The 19,085-nt window shown below is 37.1% G+C and overlaps 1 protein-coding gene and 1 pseudogene across 1 annotated transcript in view; both read right to left on the bottom strand.

The window, feature by feature from the left end:
* Positions 1-290: 290 nt before the first annotated feature.
* Positions 291-19,085, bottom strand: part of TBC1D12 (TBC1 domain family member 12) — a 48,271-nt gene continuing 29,476 nt past the window's right edge. Inside the window, 11 exon segments of the mRNA XM_075154692.1 lie at positions 291-1,969; positions 2,203-2,461; positions 4,204-4,313; positions 4,653-4,781; positions 6,672-6,743; positions 7,474-7,568; positions 10,388-10,468; positions 11,107-11,213; positions 11,576-11,693; positions 13,331-13,413; positions 15,408-15,523. Coding sequence (XP_075010793.1) covers positions 1,901-1,969; positions 2,203-2,461; positions 4,204-4,313; positions 4,653-4,781; positions 6,672-6,743; positions 7,474-7,568; positions 10,388-10,468; positions 11,107-11,213; positions 11,576-11,693; positions 13,331-13,413; positions 15,408-15,523 — 1,239 coding nt within the window. The 3' untranslated portion in view covers positions 291-1,900.
* LOC142084649 (5S ribosomal RNA) lies at positions 17,361-17,477 on the bottom strand (annotated as a pseudogene).

The raw sequence follows: 19,085 nt of genomic DNA, 5'->3' as shown, positions 1-19,085 counted from the left end.
ATCTTTTATTTTAATGCTCCACCCTCTGCCCCGCAGCAAAACTCTCCCCCGGGAGCAGAGCATCCACCTCCCAGCTCAGCCCCGAGCCTCCAAAGGAGCAAAGCTACCTCAGCGCGGAGGACGCTGCCCTTCACCTCAGCTCCTCAGGGAGGCAAGAAAGGCGGGTAACAGAAGGGTGGTCACGTAGTGCAGTAACCAGCTGCGTTTTCATCGGTGCACCGCTGTCGTGAGGGACTCTTACCAGACTTAACAGCAAGTTATGGAGGAATGGAAAAGAACCACACTGCACATCTGCTGTAAGTTTTATTTACAGAGGAATTGTTACTAGTGGTCTTAAAGGAAGGCTTGATCCTTATATTTACAGTTATATACAGATTTATAGTTGAAAAGTAAGAAAACTGTACAAGATAACACAAAAATATAAGACAAATTGGATCCAATTAAAGTAGTGAATACATAAGTTAAGAAAAATCTGACATTTAAATTTCAAATTGTAATGTTATGAGTAGTATATATGTAGTTTTTAAACCAGATAGCAACGTAAGTTACACCACACTAAATCTTTACCCCAATTATGTAGACTCTGCTTTAAACACCAGACAACTGGAAGCCTCCTGCACTTAAAAATACATACTTGTAATTTTGACTTGATTTCCACAGAGGGACCAGTTACAAAAACCCACATGTAAGGAATTTATTTACATTAAATATTAGCAAAAATGGACGAAGAGAGTGCAAGTGTTCCTCACCTGCAGTGCTATCCATTTTAAATTTCCATCCCCTACAATCACAAGTTGTTGTACAGCATCTTCGAGAACAGGAAATGTTTGAAAATATCTGTTGTGACACATACAGTATGACCTTATGTCTCACAGTTAAAAGATATTAAAGAATTAAGTTACACTAAACCAGATGCTTTTTGGATTTCAGTATTGCACACTAATAAAAGATAGTTTCAAAACCAATTCTGTGTCTGCATTATTCCGAAGTGTTAAAAGTGGCTGCTCCTTTGACAACATAAAGTCTGCAGATAGCTTTGTCAGTTTCTAGTGTTCACCGATACATACAAGTATTTCTTAGTTGGAAGTGGCTCGACGAAATAAAACTTCTGGTGGCAAAACTCTTTCACAGAATACCCACTCCATTTTTAATAAGCTGCACAACCAATACACCAAAACACCACTCGCTTTGAAAGCTGTACACTCTGAAAATAATAGCCCTGATCTTACCACTGTTTAAAATTCAGATGATTTTTGCTCTAACAGGTTTGGGCACAATACTTCCACAGTTCCTGAGTTAATTACATTTGCCCAGACTGAAGAATGAAGCTGCAACTTAAAAAACCCAAACAAGTAAATAAGACAATACCCCTTCCCAAATTTTAACCATCTTGCACAAAAACATACCAAACAACCTTATTTGGTCCTCACTACTTTCAAATGGTTAATTTTGGAGGTAATATTTGTACCAAAGCATTTGGTTTGGATAGCAGTTTTGGGGCCTTAAGATTTAGCATTTCCCTCATCCCCCCAAAAAAGTGCCTTTGTGGTATTTGTAAAAAAAGTTATGCCTCAAAATTTTTTTTAAAGTACCAACAGAAGTTATTACAAATGTTTATTGCATTGAGCTGATTCTTTTAAAGTATTAAATATGAACTTCCCCCGCTTCTCAGTTTCATAGGTTTTAGTATTCTGTGTGAAAACAAATCTTCCCACGACAAAAGCTAATACTGGCAAAAGGGTGAAGATTTCATCAGTTCATTACTCCACTGAGAGCTGTTGTCGGTTTTCCATCTCATTTTCACATTTTCTATAGTGCTTTTCCACATAGAAGTGATGTGAAAACTCCTTTGTCATCAAGTGGTTTTCCACATTTTCAATTGACCTCAGCATTACAACAATTAGCTTTTCAGTGCTGGGCTATGGTTCTTGTCCCCTTCTTTGTTGTCCTTCATCAGTGAGGCAAACACCTGGAAAAGTAAATTATTTAATGAATATTAAAAAGCCATTATAAAAAAGATCAATATTAACCACCACAATATTAGCATGGAGATTAGTTTTTAGAATGAGACACTAGAAAGGAAGTGCCCATTGCTCAGAAGTCAGACATGCAGCATAAGTAATCATTAAGAGAAGTGCCCCATATACTCATGTGCTGACATGTCTGTTTTGATGTATGCATCTCTCTCTCCAAGAAACTCACCTGTGCCCATTTTTTGTTACTATTCTGCATCTGAATAGCTGCAATACAACCAAAAAGCTTTTCTGATGTAATGTCTTCTGGAAGTTTTGTTAGAAACTGTGCTATATGAATAAAGTCCATCTGTAGGAGAATATCTTCATATAACCGAAGGATTCCTAACCCTGTCCTAAACAAAAATTCTTCTCCATCTCTACAGAAAACATCCCAGACACGACAGGCCAGGTCAAGTGGTAATGACTTGCTGTAGAGTGTAAAAATCCTACAATTGAGGAAAAAAAAGGCACAGTTATAACTTTAACCTATTTCAGAAAGATGAAAATACAACCTCCTTTAAATCTCAGTTACGTTAGCTGACAGGGAGCAGATGACAAATTATTTCATATGTTCTTATTTTTTCCATATTTCAAACATCCACAAGTCTCCAGTTTTTAAAGTCGGAACTCCTACTCAAACCCATCTCTTTTCATGCTACAGGAAATCCTCCATTTGAAAGCCACCTCCTTTAGAAAGCTCTGGCTAGAGAAGTTACAAACATCTTTACACTAAAACAGGATATAATATACAAATAAGAACTTAAGCCTTCCCATTTTTTACGCCATACAGTTTAATAGCTCTGTTCATCATTTGTTTTCTAAACTAAATCTAAAGCCACAAATAGAAGGCTACATCCCACCAATGTACTAATGAGAATTCAATAACTACATTTCCATGATATATTTTGAATTTCATTCACGTTAAAAATTGCCAAAAATCTAAAGAGAATTGCTGTTCTATTCTTACCGGGAAGAGTCCACTTGCATTTCTTATTGCAAAGCTTATTTTTAAAAAGCATTCATTATAAATGGGCAGAGAATTCAGTGTGCTGTATGTACCATATTGTAGAACCCATCCCATAAATTTGTAGTGGTTCCTTTGATACAAAGCAGAGTGTTCTCTGCTTCTCCGTTACTCCTCTTGGGAAGTGGTTCAGAAACCTCAGAACACTCCTTACCACCGACTACCACAACCTCTTCTACTCTCCCTTTATAAGAGGAGCTCGCTCCATAAGGCCATCTTCGGAACATGTGCAGGAATAACAATCTTCATTTCTCACAGGTAATTGGAAGCAGAATATTTAGCACTTTGTACAGCAGCACTATTTCTGCAACATACATACCTCTTGATCTACCTAAACTCTCTGGACTGCAGCATGCTCCTGACTCAATGCTGCTATTGTATACCCTGCTCCTGCTGAGACTTACTGCTTACTGATAAGCTGCATCTTATAGCCGAAGTTCTTCATTCCCAAGTACTCATATGACATGACATTTTTATATTATTTAGTTCTACCCAATTCAATTTACTCTGTTAGAAACTTCTAACCCATATAATAATCCTATATGAAGCACATCCTTATCCACACACACACGAATAGACATTCCATATTTGGCAGCACTACACGCACTTCAAGGATGCTTGCATTACTGCCTTCTGTTACAGGCACATAACATAGTTTGGTACTCTCTGCTTTAGAGCATCCATTACTTCAAAATGTTCACTGTATTTCCAAGTTTATCCCTTCCCAAACCAGGTCCTAAATTTCATCCTCCTTCTGCTTTGAAGGCTATATTTCTATATTCATACTTGCTTTGGTAGCTGATTATGTTCGTTTCATCAAGTCACAATCAGTCATAAGACAACTACGGCGTAGTAGCCTCCTCTCCCCTACTTATGTTACACATAGCTGACTCTTACCTGCAGCAACAACAAAAGGAGAACCATAGCCCAACAACAAAAATAGATGTCACTCCTAATCCCAGTTCATAAAATTTGAATCCTGCCAGAAGAACTGCAGTTGCACAAAACAGTTCACCACAATTTCACAAGACCTAGGAAGCTGAGGTACACAAACACCTACTGAATGCTTTTTTATGCTGTATTTCTATTGCTGAAAAACCTACAGCAAAATGGAAAGTGTTCCAACAGTTGTAAGGTTAGGTTTGCTATGTTCTCTGAACTCACCAGTCTATCAAATATATGTCTGGAGTGAGACTGTATGATTTGAAATGAAGAAACAGTTTGGGAAGATTTTCTTCAAAGAATACTTCAAAGGCTGCAAAGTATTTCAGCATCTGTAGAGATAGTAAAGCATCTCATAAGCAGTCATCAAAAGAATGTTTAGTTGTAAAATAACACAAGCCCCACCAAGAATTGAGGATGTCATCATAGCACAATGTGACTTCTTAGGAAAAGTACAATGATTAAGTGTTTCTAGCGGAAAAATCAAAACAGTAGGATGTATTTTATCCTTTTATCCTTGTTTTAACAGTAGGATTAGTATCCGCTATTCTCAGTTTTGTAACCACAGGTTAAAGTTGTCTATTATTCAATAGGACAAAAGGAAGTCATCAATAAATCAACTCTTCAAGTCAAAAGAATGTTATGGTTCAAAACCAGAAAACTGTGCATACCATGCTGTGATCCACACGGAAAAAGGCCAGCTGGCATGGCTTGTTTAGAAGGTTAGCAAAGGCAATGAAAGCATCTGCCTCTTCCAGATTGAGAATGAGCACAGCAGCAATGAAGGACATCCCTTGTACCTTCAAGTGGGAAAAGCATCAGGCAAATATAGGTGAGTAGGTTCAGTACATCTTATATCTTTGGAAATGCAAATCTTTACAGTCTGCAATATACCAAATACCATTGCATAACATTTCCAGATAAACAGAAACAATACGGATAAATAATTTTTATGCATGCAGCCAATTTGATTTCAGCAAGACAGTGTTTCTTCAGATGTTGGTTCTAGATGCTTGATGGAAGTTCTGGGAGGTCTCATGATCACAAGTCCTTGGGACTTGGAATGCAAGAAAGTTAAAACCACACAGGCTGGATGCAGAGCTCATAAGAAACAAAATTTGGCCTTAAGTTCATTGTTAAGCCATGGGAAAAGCAGACATGGAGAAAAACCTCACATATGGGACAGTTTAGACCCAGACAGATATGTTGGAATTGAGACAAAATTCTGTTTCAGAACAGTCAATACATATCTTTCCACTTGCCAAACAGTATTTGTTCACATACATAAAATTACTTTTAAGTGGTTAGCTACAATGCAAGTTTACTTTTTTCCACTATTACTCTCTCAAAAACACTTTAGCCTGCAATAAAAGTGAAGAGCATTATTCTTGCAATTGTCAACTGATGATCTTATTATAAAAAATAATTTTACCAATTTTCAACTGCAATGATGATTATTCTGCTGTTTCTAGGCATTTATGCTGCCTGCTCCTCATTTGAAAAAAAATGCACTCAGTATTTTAATGAACTAGGGAAAAAAGTGTTAATATGCATCAAAACCAGTGCTGCAGCTTTCCATTTCTGTGGGATAGATGAGTGTGGAAATAAGATTACATTACATTTACTGCCATATTAACATAAAAAAAAAAAAATCTATAATCAGCAATATTCAGGCTAGCTGTGTTCCTAATGAAAAAGATAAGACATATCCATGAAAAATTACTTATTTGCCTTTTAAAACTCCACGCTGGGAACAAGCGGTCTCAGAACCTGCAGAGTTTGTAATCTCACTTAAAGAGTATGGGAGGGTCTCCAAAAATGAGTTCACAGATGACAGAATTCAGGGCTAAAAATATTTGAACATGAAAAACCAACTAGGTATTGATGCAGAGTCCCAAGCACGTCTGATTTAGAGAGAAAAAACACACCCTGTGCTAAATAATGCTTTGTTGCATGGATCAGATTTAAAACTCTTCAAGTTCTTTTTAGCCCAGAAGCGATTAGAGCTTGTGAAAGGTGTTCCTAGCTACTGCCAGGAAAAAAGAAAGAAAAAGAAGAAAAAAGCATCTGTTTGTCATTTAACTGCTTTTGTAAGCTGACACCATTCAGAGAGATGTTAGGTTTAGTTGGTTTGTTTGAGGGTTTTTTGGTAGTTTTTTTATGGGCTTTGAGTTTTGTGGTTTTTTTTTTTTAAAAAACACAGTAATGTTTGCTGCAAACAATCTTATCTTCACTGAACTCAGCTGGAGCGATTAATCTTTGACAACAAGACACCAAGAACGAGTTTCTGGATTTTAGGATGTGTGGTAGCGAAGCAGAGAGTATCGCTATGGAAATGGCAGCAGTGGGAGCAATACTAGGACAGAACAGGCTGAGTGCTCACTGGAAGTCCGCTAGCGTTTTGTTGTTTTCTGTAGATACTGTGGGTCTGTCAGAAGTATAATGCCTTGTGAATACATCCATTTAAAATTTTCCATGCAAGCCAGATAGTATACTCATCCTTGACATTCAGTACCTTTTCAGCTATTTAATCATCTCTAAGAATTACTGCTATGAAAGTGCCAAAATTGAATTTTTTTTTTAAGTGCTAGTAGCATAAAGTTTAGATAACCTACTTATTTAATACTTTCTGATACATGACATCTTAAGCTCATTTGCCATGTTATAAACATTTTAAAGCAAATACTTACATATCCCACATCCGGTCTGTAACATGTATACGCTCCTAAAACACTATGCAGGAGATCATGATAAGGACCACCCTAATACAAAGGGAAGGAGGAGGGGGAAAAGAAAGGCGGGGGGGGGGAAGCTTTTTTCAAAATCACTTTATAAATACAGGAAGGTAACAAGCCAGTATTTTAAGATGCAAGTGAGCCAGTGAATTATTACTTTGTTCACATCTACAATAATACCAGTTTTTACTCTAAGCATTACCATGTATGTCTTTGAGATGTTAAAGGAACAGTAACAGACCAATAATCCTATGAAATAATTCAGTGGAAATCAGTACATAATGGAAAACAAGGATATCTGGTACACATCCAGGCTTGGTTTTTCCATTTCAGAGACAGTGGATGTTTTAATTCTTGGTAACACAAGTTACTATATTACAATAGTGCATGCTATTTATATACATGTGTATGCATATATTATATCAAATACTAAAACGCATCAAGATTTCTGTAGAAGCAGTGACAATATTCTCATTTTTGCATGTAATTTCATAAACATTAATAGGAACCACATGCAATTTTCCAGGACAAAAAGCCTTACAGTCCATTATTAAGTGTCCCTACTTTAGTCTCATTTAAAAAAAAAAAAAAAAAGATGACTATTAGCTGTTGTATGTGGAAAAGAACTAATTTTACTTTTGTTGTTTTATACAAACAATTTCTAAAAACTATTCCATATTTAACCAGCTAGGTTTCTTTTCTTGTTTAACTATTCAGAAGTTTAAAGTTGTCATAACTAAAGTTACAGAAATCTCACCTTCTGGAAAATATACAGGGATGGAAATGTGCGCGATATATCCAACTTAATTAGCTCCAGACTGGCCTCACGATCAGCAACAGATGCACCTGCATCTGCAAGCAAAACCAACACTTACTAAAACTGATAGATAAATTCTACAGACTTCAGAATAAAACTGCCATAGCCACATGAAGACTTTTAGGATCTAAGGAAAAAAAGTTACCTAGTTCTAATGCTTGGAGTGCACTTCTAGGGTGCTATACTTCAAGAGCTAAAACTGTCCATTGATATATGTCATCAGCTCCAAAAAGTGAGGGAAACGATCAGTAATTACTACCTGTCTACTCATTCTTTTTCAAGTCATACACCTTTACACCATTCAGACTTAAAACCAACAGGTTATCTTTTACTTCTGTATAACACTTTATCCAGGCCCTGACTGGCCCTGCATTCACTAAAATTTGAACTTTGCCCAGCCCTCAAAACCCTGTTTTCTTTCTTATCTTCTACTGTGACTTCAATTACTGAGTCTGTGCAAGAGCACAGAATGAGAGCACTGCTCTTGATCTAAACGTGATCCAGTGGAAGGAATCTCACTTTTCCAAGTTTTTCATTTCTAATTGGCTCCTTTGGTGGCTCATTTCAACAAGCAACATTGAAATATACTTTGTACACTAGAAGAAAAAGATGAATTACATAATTACCACAAAAAGCCAGCACTTCTTTTCACCTGCAAAGTCAAGCATATTACTTTTGAAGTCATGCTTTTCTCATGTCCCACTTTTACTGAAGGTAACTAAAATATACAGAGAAACTTCACTGAAGTTTCCAGAATTGACCACACAGTTATGATCTGCAGAAGTTACATTACTTCTGAGCTCTCATTTGACTCAGATTTTTTTTGCATCTTTAGGAGTGGCATTCCTCAAATGGCATGAAAGAAGGCAGCATTCACTCAAGAACCTCCAGAAGAAATTCAGCTGGCCCTTTAGTTCTCTCTATCCTGTCCTCTACATAGGGAGGTGGTACAAATACTAGTGATAGCAAGGAAAAAAATACACATGGCACTTGGGGAAAAGGCTCTTTCAGAGGGCTTAAACCAGTCAAGAGCCATCTGGCAAGTGGAAGATTGCAGAATTTGATGAATAGGCTAAACAGAACCTGCTCTGCTGAAGCCTGGAAAGCAGCATTTTCTTCCAGTCCTCCTAAAACTAAGATAGTTGCATTCAGGAGTGAGTGGGACTGCTGCAGCCTGTGTTAGGGAAATTTGGGAGGAAGGCGGAAATTATTATTACAGAGAAAGAACATACACAATCTAAAATAAAAAAGTTCAGGAACTGCTGCTTAATCCCTTGCTTTCTCTTTCAAAAGGAACAGGTATTATATTGGTTAATTTGGGATCATTTCACTTGGGACAGTATGCATTTAGAGTATTCCCAAGGAAGATTATAATCTACAGCACAGAGCATAAGAAACGCTGGATTTATACAAGAAATTCAGTTCAACACCAAAAGAGGAGTCGCTGCGGGTCTTTTGAACAGGTGTGATGGATAACACATCTTTTGATGAATGTCTTGCCTTCAAGACACAAAAAGATACTTTCCATGCTTTAATCTTTATCTGCCAAAATAAAGTGTTAAAGATATTTGAACAGGAAAAACCTTCAGAACTACTCAAATATGTTAAATGAGGCTAAAATAATTGTTCTTCCAGACTTTGCTACCAAAGATTAGTAATAAGCACAGTGGGCTGGCTTTTCAACCAGAGATGAAAATCCTATTACCCTAAGTTTTCCCTTATTACTACATTTCCCAGGACATCTGACACAATCAAATTGGACCCCTTCCCCCTTTCATTCACATCCGGAACTACTACCTTTCCAAAAGAAATTACCTAAGCCTTCCCCCACACTCAGCCCACACCCCCTACAACAAAAGAACAAACCAACCGCCACCTCACAAACCAAGGGGCACTGCAAAGGTGTTTTCCAAGGATACACATATTTATAGTCAAACACACACACAATTTTTTTATGGAAGTTTCATACGAGTCACAGAGGTAGCCTAGAGAAGACCCAAATAATTTACCAAGTAGCCAATTAGTCAGGACAGGCTACAGCACGTGCAAACAAAAAAGTACTTCTTGCATTATAATGGCATTTTCTTTCCCAAAAAAGAGACCAACTCAAAAAAAATAGTTATTTCATAGCAGCTGGTACTGACAATATCACATAAGACAGCATTTAAAAAAGTAACTGTTAACAGCATACGGAGTTAATGTTTATAACAAGGATATATCCACCATTAAAAACATCACTGAAGCTATTTTTCACAGGGAGAATAGCCATAGGAGACAGCAATATGCCAGTGATAAAACTCCATTATACATACAAGTGTGCTAATATCCCACTTAATAGATTAGGGAGGAAAGGCCATCTGGGCAACCCAGGAATCCCAAGGGATCCAAAATGTGTAATATGTTATATATTCTTTACCTTTCAGTTACACAATCAAAAAATAGAGAATAATTTTTTTCTTTCCCAAAATTGTGGAAGGGATACCAACGTAAGAACCATCTAAGCAGAGCTAAGCAACAGCACGTACTGTAATTTAGTTTCCCATTTCTTCTTTTTGTATTTCATCTAAAGTTTTCATGAGAGCTTAGTCCTGGTATTTCAGGAATTCAGAGGAAAACACTTTCATTTGAAAGTGAACTAGCACATGCAATATTTTAATGCATCTTTTATTGATACAGTAAATATTGTTAAGCCCCTCACTCGCTGACTTCTTATAAGAAAGCAAACATTTAAGTAGAGAATGACTCAGAGCACTTTTAACAAGTATTCCTAATGCTGCAATTGCAGCTGAACTTGTGAGACTTTCTGGGTTTGTAAAAGCGAATAGGAGGCTGTCTAGCATTCAGGACATCTCACCTTCTATGTCATTCTCAGAACTTGTCTCGCTGAAGCTTTTCCATCGTTCCTTAGCTCTCGACAAGAAGATTTCATAAAGTTCTGCAAGAAAACAAAACAAAACCGAGAACAAAAAAGGAAGAGATAAGTAAGAAAAGCACCCATCCAAACCAAAAGCACACTAAGTATTCTTGGCTTTGGTTTTGTTGCTTGGTTTCATCTTAACCACTGGGGGTGGGGGTAGAATCTATTAGAAGGTTACCACTAACCACTGGAGTACCACTATACACGGTTTTATAGTGTGCACTGTATTACGCTTTCTTCTGTGGTGAACATGCAAATTACAAGAGGGAAATCATGTCTTAATTCAGATTTTTATTTTTGTGAATGGGTTAGAACACTTCCAGTTCATCAAAATCATTACCTATGAAATAAAGCAATTCCCCTTTCCACCCCCTTAAGAAAGCAAAGCTACAAATTCTCAATTTTAAACAGAAAAATAATTTTTTTGGGGGGAGCGCAACCTTAACTCTTGTAAGACTAAAATGTTTTCGTAAGTTTTTGAAACCTTGTTTCCATAATTTACTAGGCTATGATGTCTAATTGTAAAAAACACCTGTTCCTAAGGTTGTGAAGTACAGTTCTTCAAAAAGCAAATATACACTGATTTATTTTTTTTTAACAAAATTTTAAAATAACCAACTTAATTTTACATTAAAATGTGATCTGTTAAGGCATACCAGGAGTGATATTTAATTCGTTTCCCACAGCTAGACTCCAAACCTTCCCACGTACACTTGGGGGTAATCCCTGCCACCACAGCTCTCGAACTCTTCGGGTAGCACGCCTAGGATAAGGAAGCAGGGGAAAAAGAAAAAAAAAAAACAACCAAAAAACCAAAAGGCACATATTACACATCTTTTATTCCAAAATCACTGGGCAACTTACAAGCAAAATAACATACTATTCCCCAAATCAATATTCAAGGATCTCTGCTTATGCTAAAGCCCCATTAAAAGAACCCCAAAACATTAAGCTCCCAGAAAGCACACTTCGTGTTGCTCTGTAATGACCTCTCACTATATCACGGGAACAAAAACTGGCTTCTTGACAAAACAGGAACGAAAAGGAAAATAAGGTATGTGGTTCCTCTGTTTCCAGAGGAGAAAAGCCGGCTTTGCCTCGTTTACACAACAGAACTTTACTTACATGCCTTCCCAGTTAGGTAGTATTTCATTGACCCAAATCACCATAGCACTAGCGATATTCTCTTCTTGCTTGAAACGCTCTCTCATTATTTTTTTCCTTTTATGTGCTTCTTTAATTTCTGTTAGGCATAACACGTTAATAATTCTGTATTAGTGTATATAAATTATTAGGTAAATAATTCAGGTATTATCTAATTATTTAGATGTCTGAAAGACATCAAGGGTAAATTATGGCTGCGCATGAGCTAGCTGGTACTATTTCTGTTAATTGTAGGTGTATTTCTCAGGAAATTTTTTAATTTAAGCTAAGTTATTCAAATACACAGTGATTTAGACAAGCAAAAATCTGGCTAGAAAACTCGTAGCACTCTCTTCTGCAGCACACAGAATGACTAAAAAGGAGGCACATCATCAGCGCTGTTTTTCCTGTAACGAATTTCACACCACGTTCTACCTAAACCTTACTTATTACTTAGACTAATCAGTAATAATTATAGATAAAATTATTATTCAAAAGTCCAATTCTACATCTATTTTAAACTATTCAAATTTTACTGAAACTTACACCTAGAAGGATAATGTATTTTCTTTTCTGGAAAGAGGACCTAAAGATCTGAGACAAAACCACAATGCTGAACAAGGGAAGAATATTCTGCCTTCTGTTAAAAAAGGATCATTTGTAGATCCCTCTTATTAAAAAGGCTAAAAGAAGGACAGAGCAGTGCTATCTTGACATCACTAAGAACCGCTGTGAAATTGCAAGACACTGTCTATTTATGCAAGAATTAGACACATCAACGGAGTAAACATGCCAACCCTGGTAAAATGATATGGCCGACCAGCTTCATTAAGTTTTTACTGAAGCTCTGTGTGTAGCAATAGTTAATTTAATGAATACCAGGTAGGGCACATACTAAAACACTACACATGGCTGACCCTCCAAAGATGCAGTCAGAGTACATGGACCGCAGATCACACCTTACAAGATGCACACCACAAGAGAAGAGTGAAATGAGTTGTCAAATGCCTTGGATTTCTTATTACATCTTTCAGAGTAAGCTGCCACAGATCCATAGAGGCTCAATCAGTTCAGAAGCTTATATCTCTGACAACAGCCCAAGTAAAACATGCAGCAGGTTCTTAAAATAGCTTATTCCCTGAATACTAGGCACGAGACTGCACAAGTCCTTTCAACAACTATTCATAGATTGACCCAGTACCAGATGCTACAGATATGTTTAATTTAAAAACCAGATCTAGTGGGAATAAAGGTTCACACAGGTACAGCTGGCTGGAAAAACCCCAAAGTTTTCATCTGTCTTCACATTGGAATTGATCTCAAATTCTTGAAAAAACAGATCTTTAAGCAGTCAGCTTTATTATACTTTGGCTCTCAGTGGCAACTGCAGCAACACAGCTTGAAGAAAGAGACCGAGTACCCAGAAAGTTTCTAGCTGATCACATTACGCAAGTAGTTTGGAAAAAAAAAAAACCATCAGGTTTCTTCTTCAAAATTAAAGAAAAGGTTAAACTGACTTCTGAACCTAGTTACGTTCACTGTGGTGGAATAAGAAAACGATTTAACAATTTGATAATTGAGTTCTGTTTTAAACTGTGTGCACATATGTACCAGAGAATAACCTAGATATTCAACAAGGTTGTTCTCTACTGTACCTACTAGCCTACAAGCCAGAAATTACTTTATTTTTGCTGCACAGTTAAAAAGAATTATAGTGATTATTGGCAATTAACATACCTCGTTTTTTTGCCTCTGCTACCATCTCATCATATTCTTGTCGGTGACGTAAAGCCTCCTCCACTGATTTGGCAGGAAGATTTCTGAAAACAAGTTGTTCCTGAATTCAATACACACAAATGACATTCTGAACCATTTCAAAACAGATTTTAACTTGGCTTCTCTCTAAGGTGAGCTTTGGGGTTGTCACACTACCAGTGTTTCAGTAACAGCAGTAGAGAACTACCAGTTGTCTGTTTATGAGTTCTTCTATAGCTTCCCCCAAAGCAGGGTTATTATATTTGTTGAACATCTGGAATGATGCTCAAATGAAGTTTGCATGAAGTGACAAAAGGGAAATACTGATAGTCCATATAGTTATTTACTCCAATGCATTTCTGCACATGCGTATTTTAATCATTAAATATACCTGCATATCAATACTCCATTTGTTCATATGAAATCTACGATGACGTATTTTCAATAAAAGGTAAAAGTTTTTATTCATTATAGTCAGCCCTTTAAAACTCCCACAAAAGAACATAGGTTTACCAAAGGGAGAAAGGATAGATCCCCAATTATGTCAGAGCTAAAGCTAAGGAAGCTTGCTGCAGTGCTACAAGTTCACCAGCTTAGAATGCGTTTGGGTTTTGGCTGCATAGTGATCCTCTAATTGCCAAACGCACACTTCCTTTTGACTAAGCAGACTCATTCCAAAACAAATCAGAACACAATGTTTGGTCTCAGTCTCTTACCCAATCTCTAGTCTACTTTAGTTCAAAATAAACTGGACAATTTTGTCATTTTAATACGCAAAAAAAAATTTCTATCTCCTCTTATACAAGCAGAAAAGATCGCTTTATTAATATTTCCAATGAAAGTGGGAGCAGAATATATTTTCAAGGATGAGATTGTGACAACACATTACACGCTTGGGATGGCACTCCAATTTGAAACAAGTGGAAGTGTCATTTGTAAAAACATACTTATGTTAGTTTGTGAATTGTGACATTTTGAAAGAACAGAAAAGCATTAGCAAACCAGTTATTATATATCTTACTCTCCACTATACAGTAAAAGAAATAATGCATTTACAAAAAACCAGTCACAGCAATCTGTACCTCCATTCAGGAATTTCTGTCTTATCATTGAATGAGCTTATATACCACTAGAGAGAATATCGAAGGAAACACTGTATGTTCTATTTTCCATTTCCTAATTGGAACTGATTAGAGCAAACAGTAAACAGTGCCATCGCAAGCTTTCTCAAGGTGCAATTTGAAAGCTTTGCTCCATTTGCTTTCCTCACAGCATGTGTTCCTAGACAGCAGGTCCTCCTCTTTCCTTCAAATTGCTGAAGACTGTATAGCTGAAAATACTGACCAATTTATTACCCATTTTTCATTACTATTCTTATTTGTACTTAATGCAGTCTTTGTTGCATCTTCATCTGCTGTTTCCTTGCCTTCAGCTGTAGTTTTAAGGAGCCATGAAAACATAACTGGAACAAGGGCAAGGAACAGTATCAGTGAACACTATCATCTCAGTACCAATAAACCATTTAACTGTAGTTGCCAGATACAAAATGAGCATTCAGCATTTGTGACAGGAAGGTATTTCTTGTGTTTCAAAGGCAATTCTTCGCACTCCTGCTGTTACCTACCTAACACTTTTTCTTTTTTTTCTTTTTTAGAAGACTCTTCTGGTAAGCCAAATCCAGGTTTGCTGAAGTAACAACTGTCACCGTTAAGTCTTCCCGACTGGTCTAGGAAATTAAGTTTCCAGAATGGGGGAAGGAGAAGGGAGTGCACACTGAGATGGCAGGGAAGAAATCCAGAAAAGTCTTCAGGAATTTTCCTGATTAAGGATGCCCACAACACTGTCACAGGCAGCTGTGATATACAGTAGATAACAGACTGGTGGCCCCGTTACAGCGAGAAAGAAATCCTCATATAGACTATAATATACTTAAAGGTTCTTCTGGAGGTATTTGTTAGGCTATTATCTGCAATGGAATAATCCAATGATACTTTCATGTAAGACTTGTGAAGTTTAGCTCATCAGAAGCGTATCAGTTCCACAGTAGAATCATACTTACGCAGGTCGATCCTCCAGAATCAAAGCAGTAGTTGAAAGTGGTTCAAATTCAATATTTTTACGTCTTGCTGATGGGGGTGGAGGTTTATACATTCTTCCTGTCCGTGCTTCATATTCCTAAACAACATTATTGATAAAAATTAAATTTCAACTTTCAGCCTTACTTCTAATATTACTTGTTTAACACTTGTTAAATTACATTAAAATAGATACTATTATATAATTTATGACAGCAAGGAGCTAACATTACAAGTTGAAATTGTTTATAGCAAGACAGTGCAGCTTTCCAGGACTGCTAAGTAAAGATGAATGAGAAACCAGTTTCTTGAATCAACTTAATCTTTGATCTATTCTAGTTCAATATTACTACTGAGCATCCAAGGATCAGTTACAGTTAGGAAATCTGCATAATCTCCCCAAACTAATTAGTGCGCAAGTATATTTAAGTAATCTATGAAGTTGACAAAAAACCCCGACAAAAAACCCCAACAAAAAACACTAACCAAGAATGTGTGTCTTCCCGTTTCTTTCCTTTCAATTCTAGCCACCCTTAAGATCTGGTACCCCTCACGTTTCTGAAGCCTTTAGCAAGACCATCAAACCCACATTATCCAGAACTACCTACACTGTTCTCAGTGACAATATAACAATATTTATCATTACAAGTCTGTTTCACATAATTTCTTTCTCAGAGCTTAAAACACGCAATCTACTTAGAAAGAAATATTTAAGAGCCTTTAATACACAGAAGATTCCGAGGAAGAAAGAATCCCATTCCTTTTTCCACAGAACAACTCAACAAAACAGAAATATGAGACAGTCTTTAGGAAAAAGGCTAGACAGAGCCAGATGAAAACCTCAAATCTCACATTCCCTTTTTTAGCCTGTGTAAATAAAAATTTACTGCCAAGTTACTGGGAAACCCACTCTTACGATCCAGCAAATCCTAAAAGGTTATCTGTGAGAAGACTTTCAACTTATTCCCAAACTAAGTTAGCTTGTGGGTTCACACTCTCCTTAGGCATGAGGCTAAATACGAGTTTCTTTGCAAGTCTTCCACATGCTGGAATTCACACATAGAATACTAAGAGCTGAAAAATCATCTTTTTAAGAGAACAAATTCAAGGTACTTTAGTAATGTACTTTCACAGATCACACAGCTCTATTCTTAAGCACGGCCAAGCGAGCTCTAACTTGTACAAGCTTTTTTTTATCTAAAGACAGTTTATTCTTGTACATCTGTTGCTTTAATAATTCTGTAAGTAAATTCAGTCACTGATTAACCAAAATATCTTACGTTTAAGTCACCAAAAATAAAAAAAAAAATTGGTTAATTACTAATTAGGTCATGTATCCTCCCAATCACACATAACAATCTTCTCTAGAAACTGCTCCCAAATGAATCTCACACCTAATACATAGCTTCTTGTACCCATTAGTTCTCCCTAATGGGAGAAACAGAGGGCTTTACACATTCAGTGTTCATTGACAGCATTATAGAAACAGAGCTGACAACTTTAGATCTATTATATAGCTTAAAAGTTCAGTACACAGTTGAAGTCCATAAAGTTACATGGGACAAACGTGACAATACAGCCTCAGATTTCCAGAGAAGACACAAAATGTTTGCCCAACGCTAAGGTGGCTTAAACCTTGCTGCTCAACAGCCTCCTTACCCTATCCATTTTAATGATCTGTAACAAAATCTCTTGTTCTTCCACATTGGGCATAATACATTAAATGATCCAAAAAGTATAACCTCAGTGAAGTCATGTTAATCTCGTCTCAAGAGAGGACATTATCACAGAATCATTGATGTTGGAAGGGGCTTCTGGAGATCATCTAGTCCAGCCTCCCTGCTCAAAGCAAGGTCAACTACAACAGGTTGCGCAGGGCCTCATTCGGCCAGGTTTTTAATATCACCAAGGATTGAGACTCCACTCTTGCTGGGCAGAGGCTACAGCACCCGGTATTCCCAAGTGGTTTCCCATCCAAGTACTAACCAGGCCCAACCTGTTAGCTTCAGAGATCAGAGGAGATCAGGTGTGTTCACAGTGGTAAGGCCATATGCATTATATGCCACTATACTTCTCAGATCCTGAAGAGTTATCTGGACTTCTTGCCCTCTTCTTTTTCTAGTTTGTGGGAGTCAGAACAGTAATTTAACCGGTGATTGTACCTCCACAAAACAAGCCAAAGAATGGTTTTGAAACATTCTCAGTATCTTTTGATGCGGTTTCCACCACTCCCCCCTGCTGTCCCAAGTCTTCAGCTATCCTTCCAGCTATCCACCCTTTAACCACTGTATCACATTCTGCCCCATGGCAGCGTACCAAATAACTCATTTTGTTAGCACCCTGGAAAGACAAGCACAAATCTATAGCAACCAGCCTACTATTTCAACTAGAGAAGCTCTGTTGCTTTTCTGTCTTCAAGAAAAGCCCAGATATGTATCTTGTAAAGAAAGAGAGCGAACAACTGCTTGCTATCATCATTTATACACACATTCAAACTAAAAACCTAATGCTTTGTAAACACAATGACTTAAAAGTTACTAGCCAACTGTTCTTAAATACAACTTATTTCTAAATATTTCTAAGTCTCTGGCCAAGAACAGTGGTTATACATATTTCTTAGAACATATTCCTCTCTCCTGAAGGGTAACTACCAAGACAACTTTTGCTTGAAAATAATACGCATTCAACATCGTTTGGCACATTCAAACAAGTATCTTGAACATCTGGACATATAGGATTGGTAGAGTTGTATTGTAATTCATACAAGCACGAGAAAAATCAAAAAACCAACATTCACTGTATGAATTAATATACATATTCTTAAGCCTGAAATTATTTCATTCCACCTAAAACCATAGAGGCATTATAGGCACTCCTGCCATGCTTTATACCTCATGCTACCCCAGCATATTCTTAAGTTAGGAATGCATCCTGTGAGAGCACCTGGAGGACAGCATCCAGGCTGCAGTACAGTAGCAATGCCATCCCTCATATTCTTGGTAGAAGTTCCGATTTACAAAGTACTGGAAAGTGTGAAAGTAACAGGAGCCACAAAATCAAGTTCATTTAGTGGTCAGAGATGAGGAAGCTCAAATGGTACCAACCTTTTCAGTATTCCTACATACCTAATTTGTATGCAAGATAAATAAAAAAAGCATCGCAAAATGGACATTAGAAATGAAGCCACTCTCACCCTTTTATTACAAGCAACACATGTGAATGATGCTAGTGCTTCTGGCTATCGTACGTGCCAAGAACTGATATACTATTTCAAAAGCAACAGAGAAAGAAAGAAGAAAAAAAAAAGAAAAATCTTCAACAGGGATTTCCACAAAAGGCAGAACTCATCACCCAACTGTGTTTTTGGAAGTACACTTTACGAACAGTTGGTTTTTGCAAGAAAAGAACGCATGCACAGAGGGAAAACTGTAAGCATTACTAGCAAGAGCCAAAGCAGAGACCACAATAGCTTCAAGCTCAAACTGTCATGGCTGCACATTCCCTAAAATGAAATATATTCCAAAGTATCAGAGCTTCCCAATGGAAGATGCTTCTTCCTCAAGAACCCTGTGCTCTAGGAAACTTATTTGAAGATTAGACATGCATGGAGCTCACTAGTTTGTGCAACTAAAATACCCATTTTTTTCTGGAATATTTTGTAT

This window comes from Calonectris borealis, chromosome 7, assembly GCF_964195595.1.
Source record: "Calonectris borealis chromosome 7, bCalBor7.hap1.2, whole genome shotgun sequence".
NCBI classification, from domain to species: Eukaryota; Metazoa; Chordata; class Aves; order Procellariiformes; family Procellariidae; genus Calonectris; species Calonectris borealis.
Note: the sequence above shows the minus strand (reverse complement) of the source record. Positions and strands in the feature narration are given on the sequence as shown.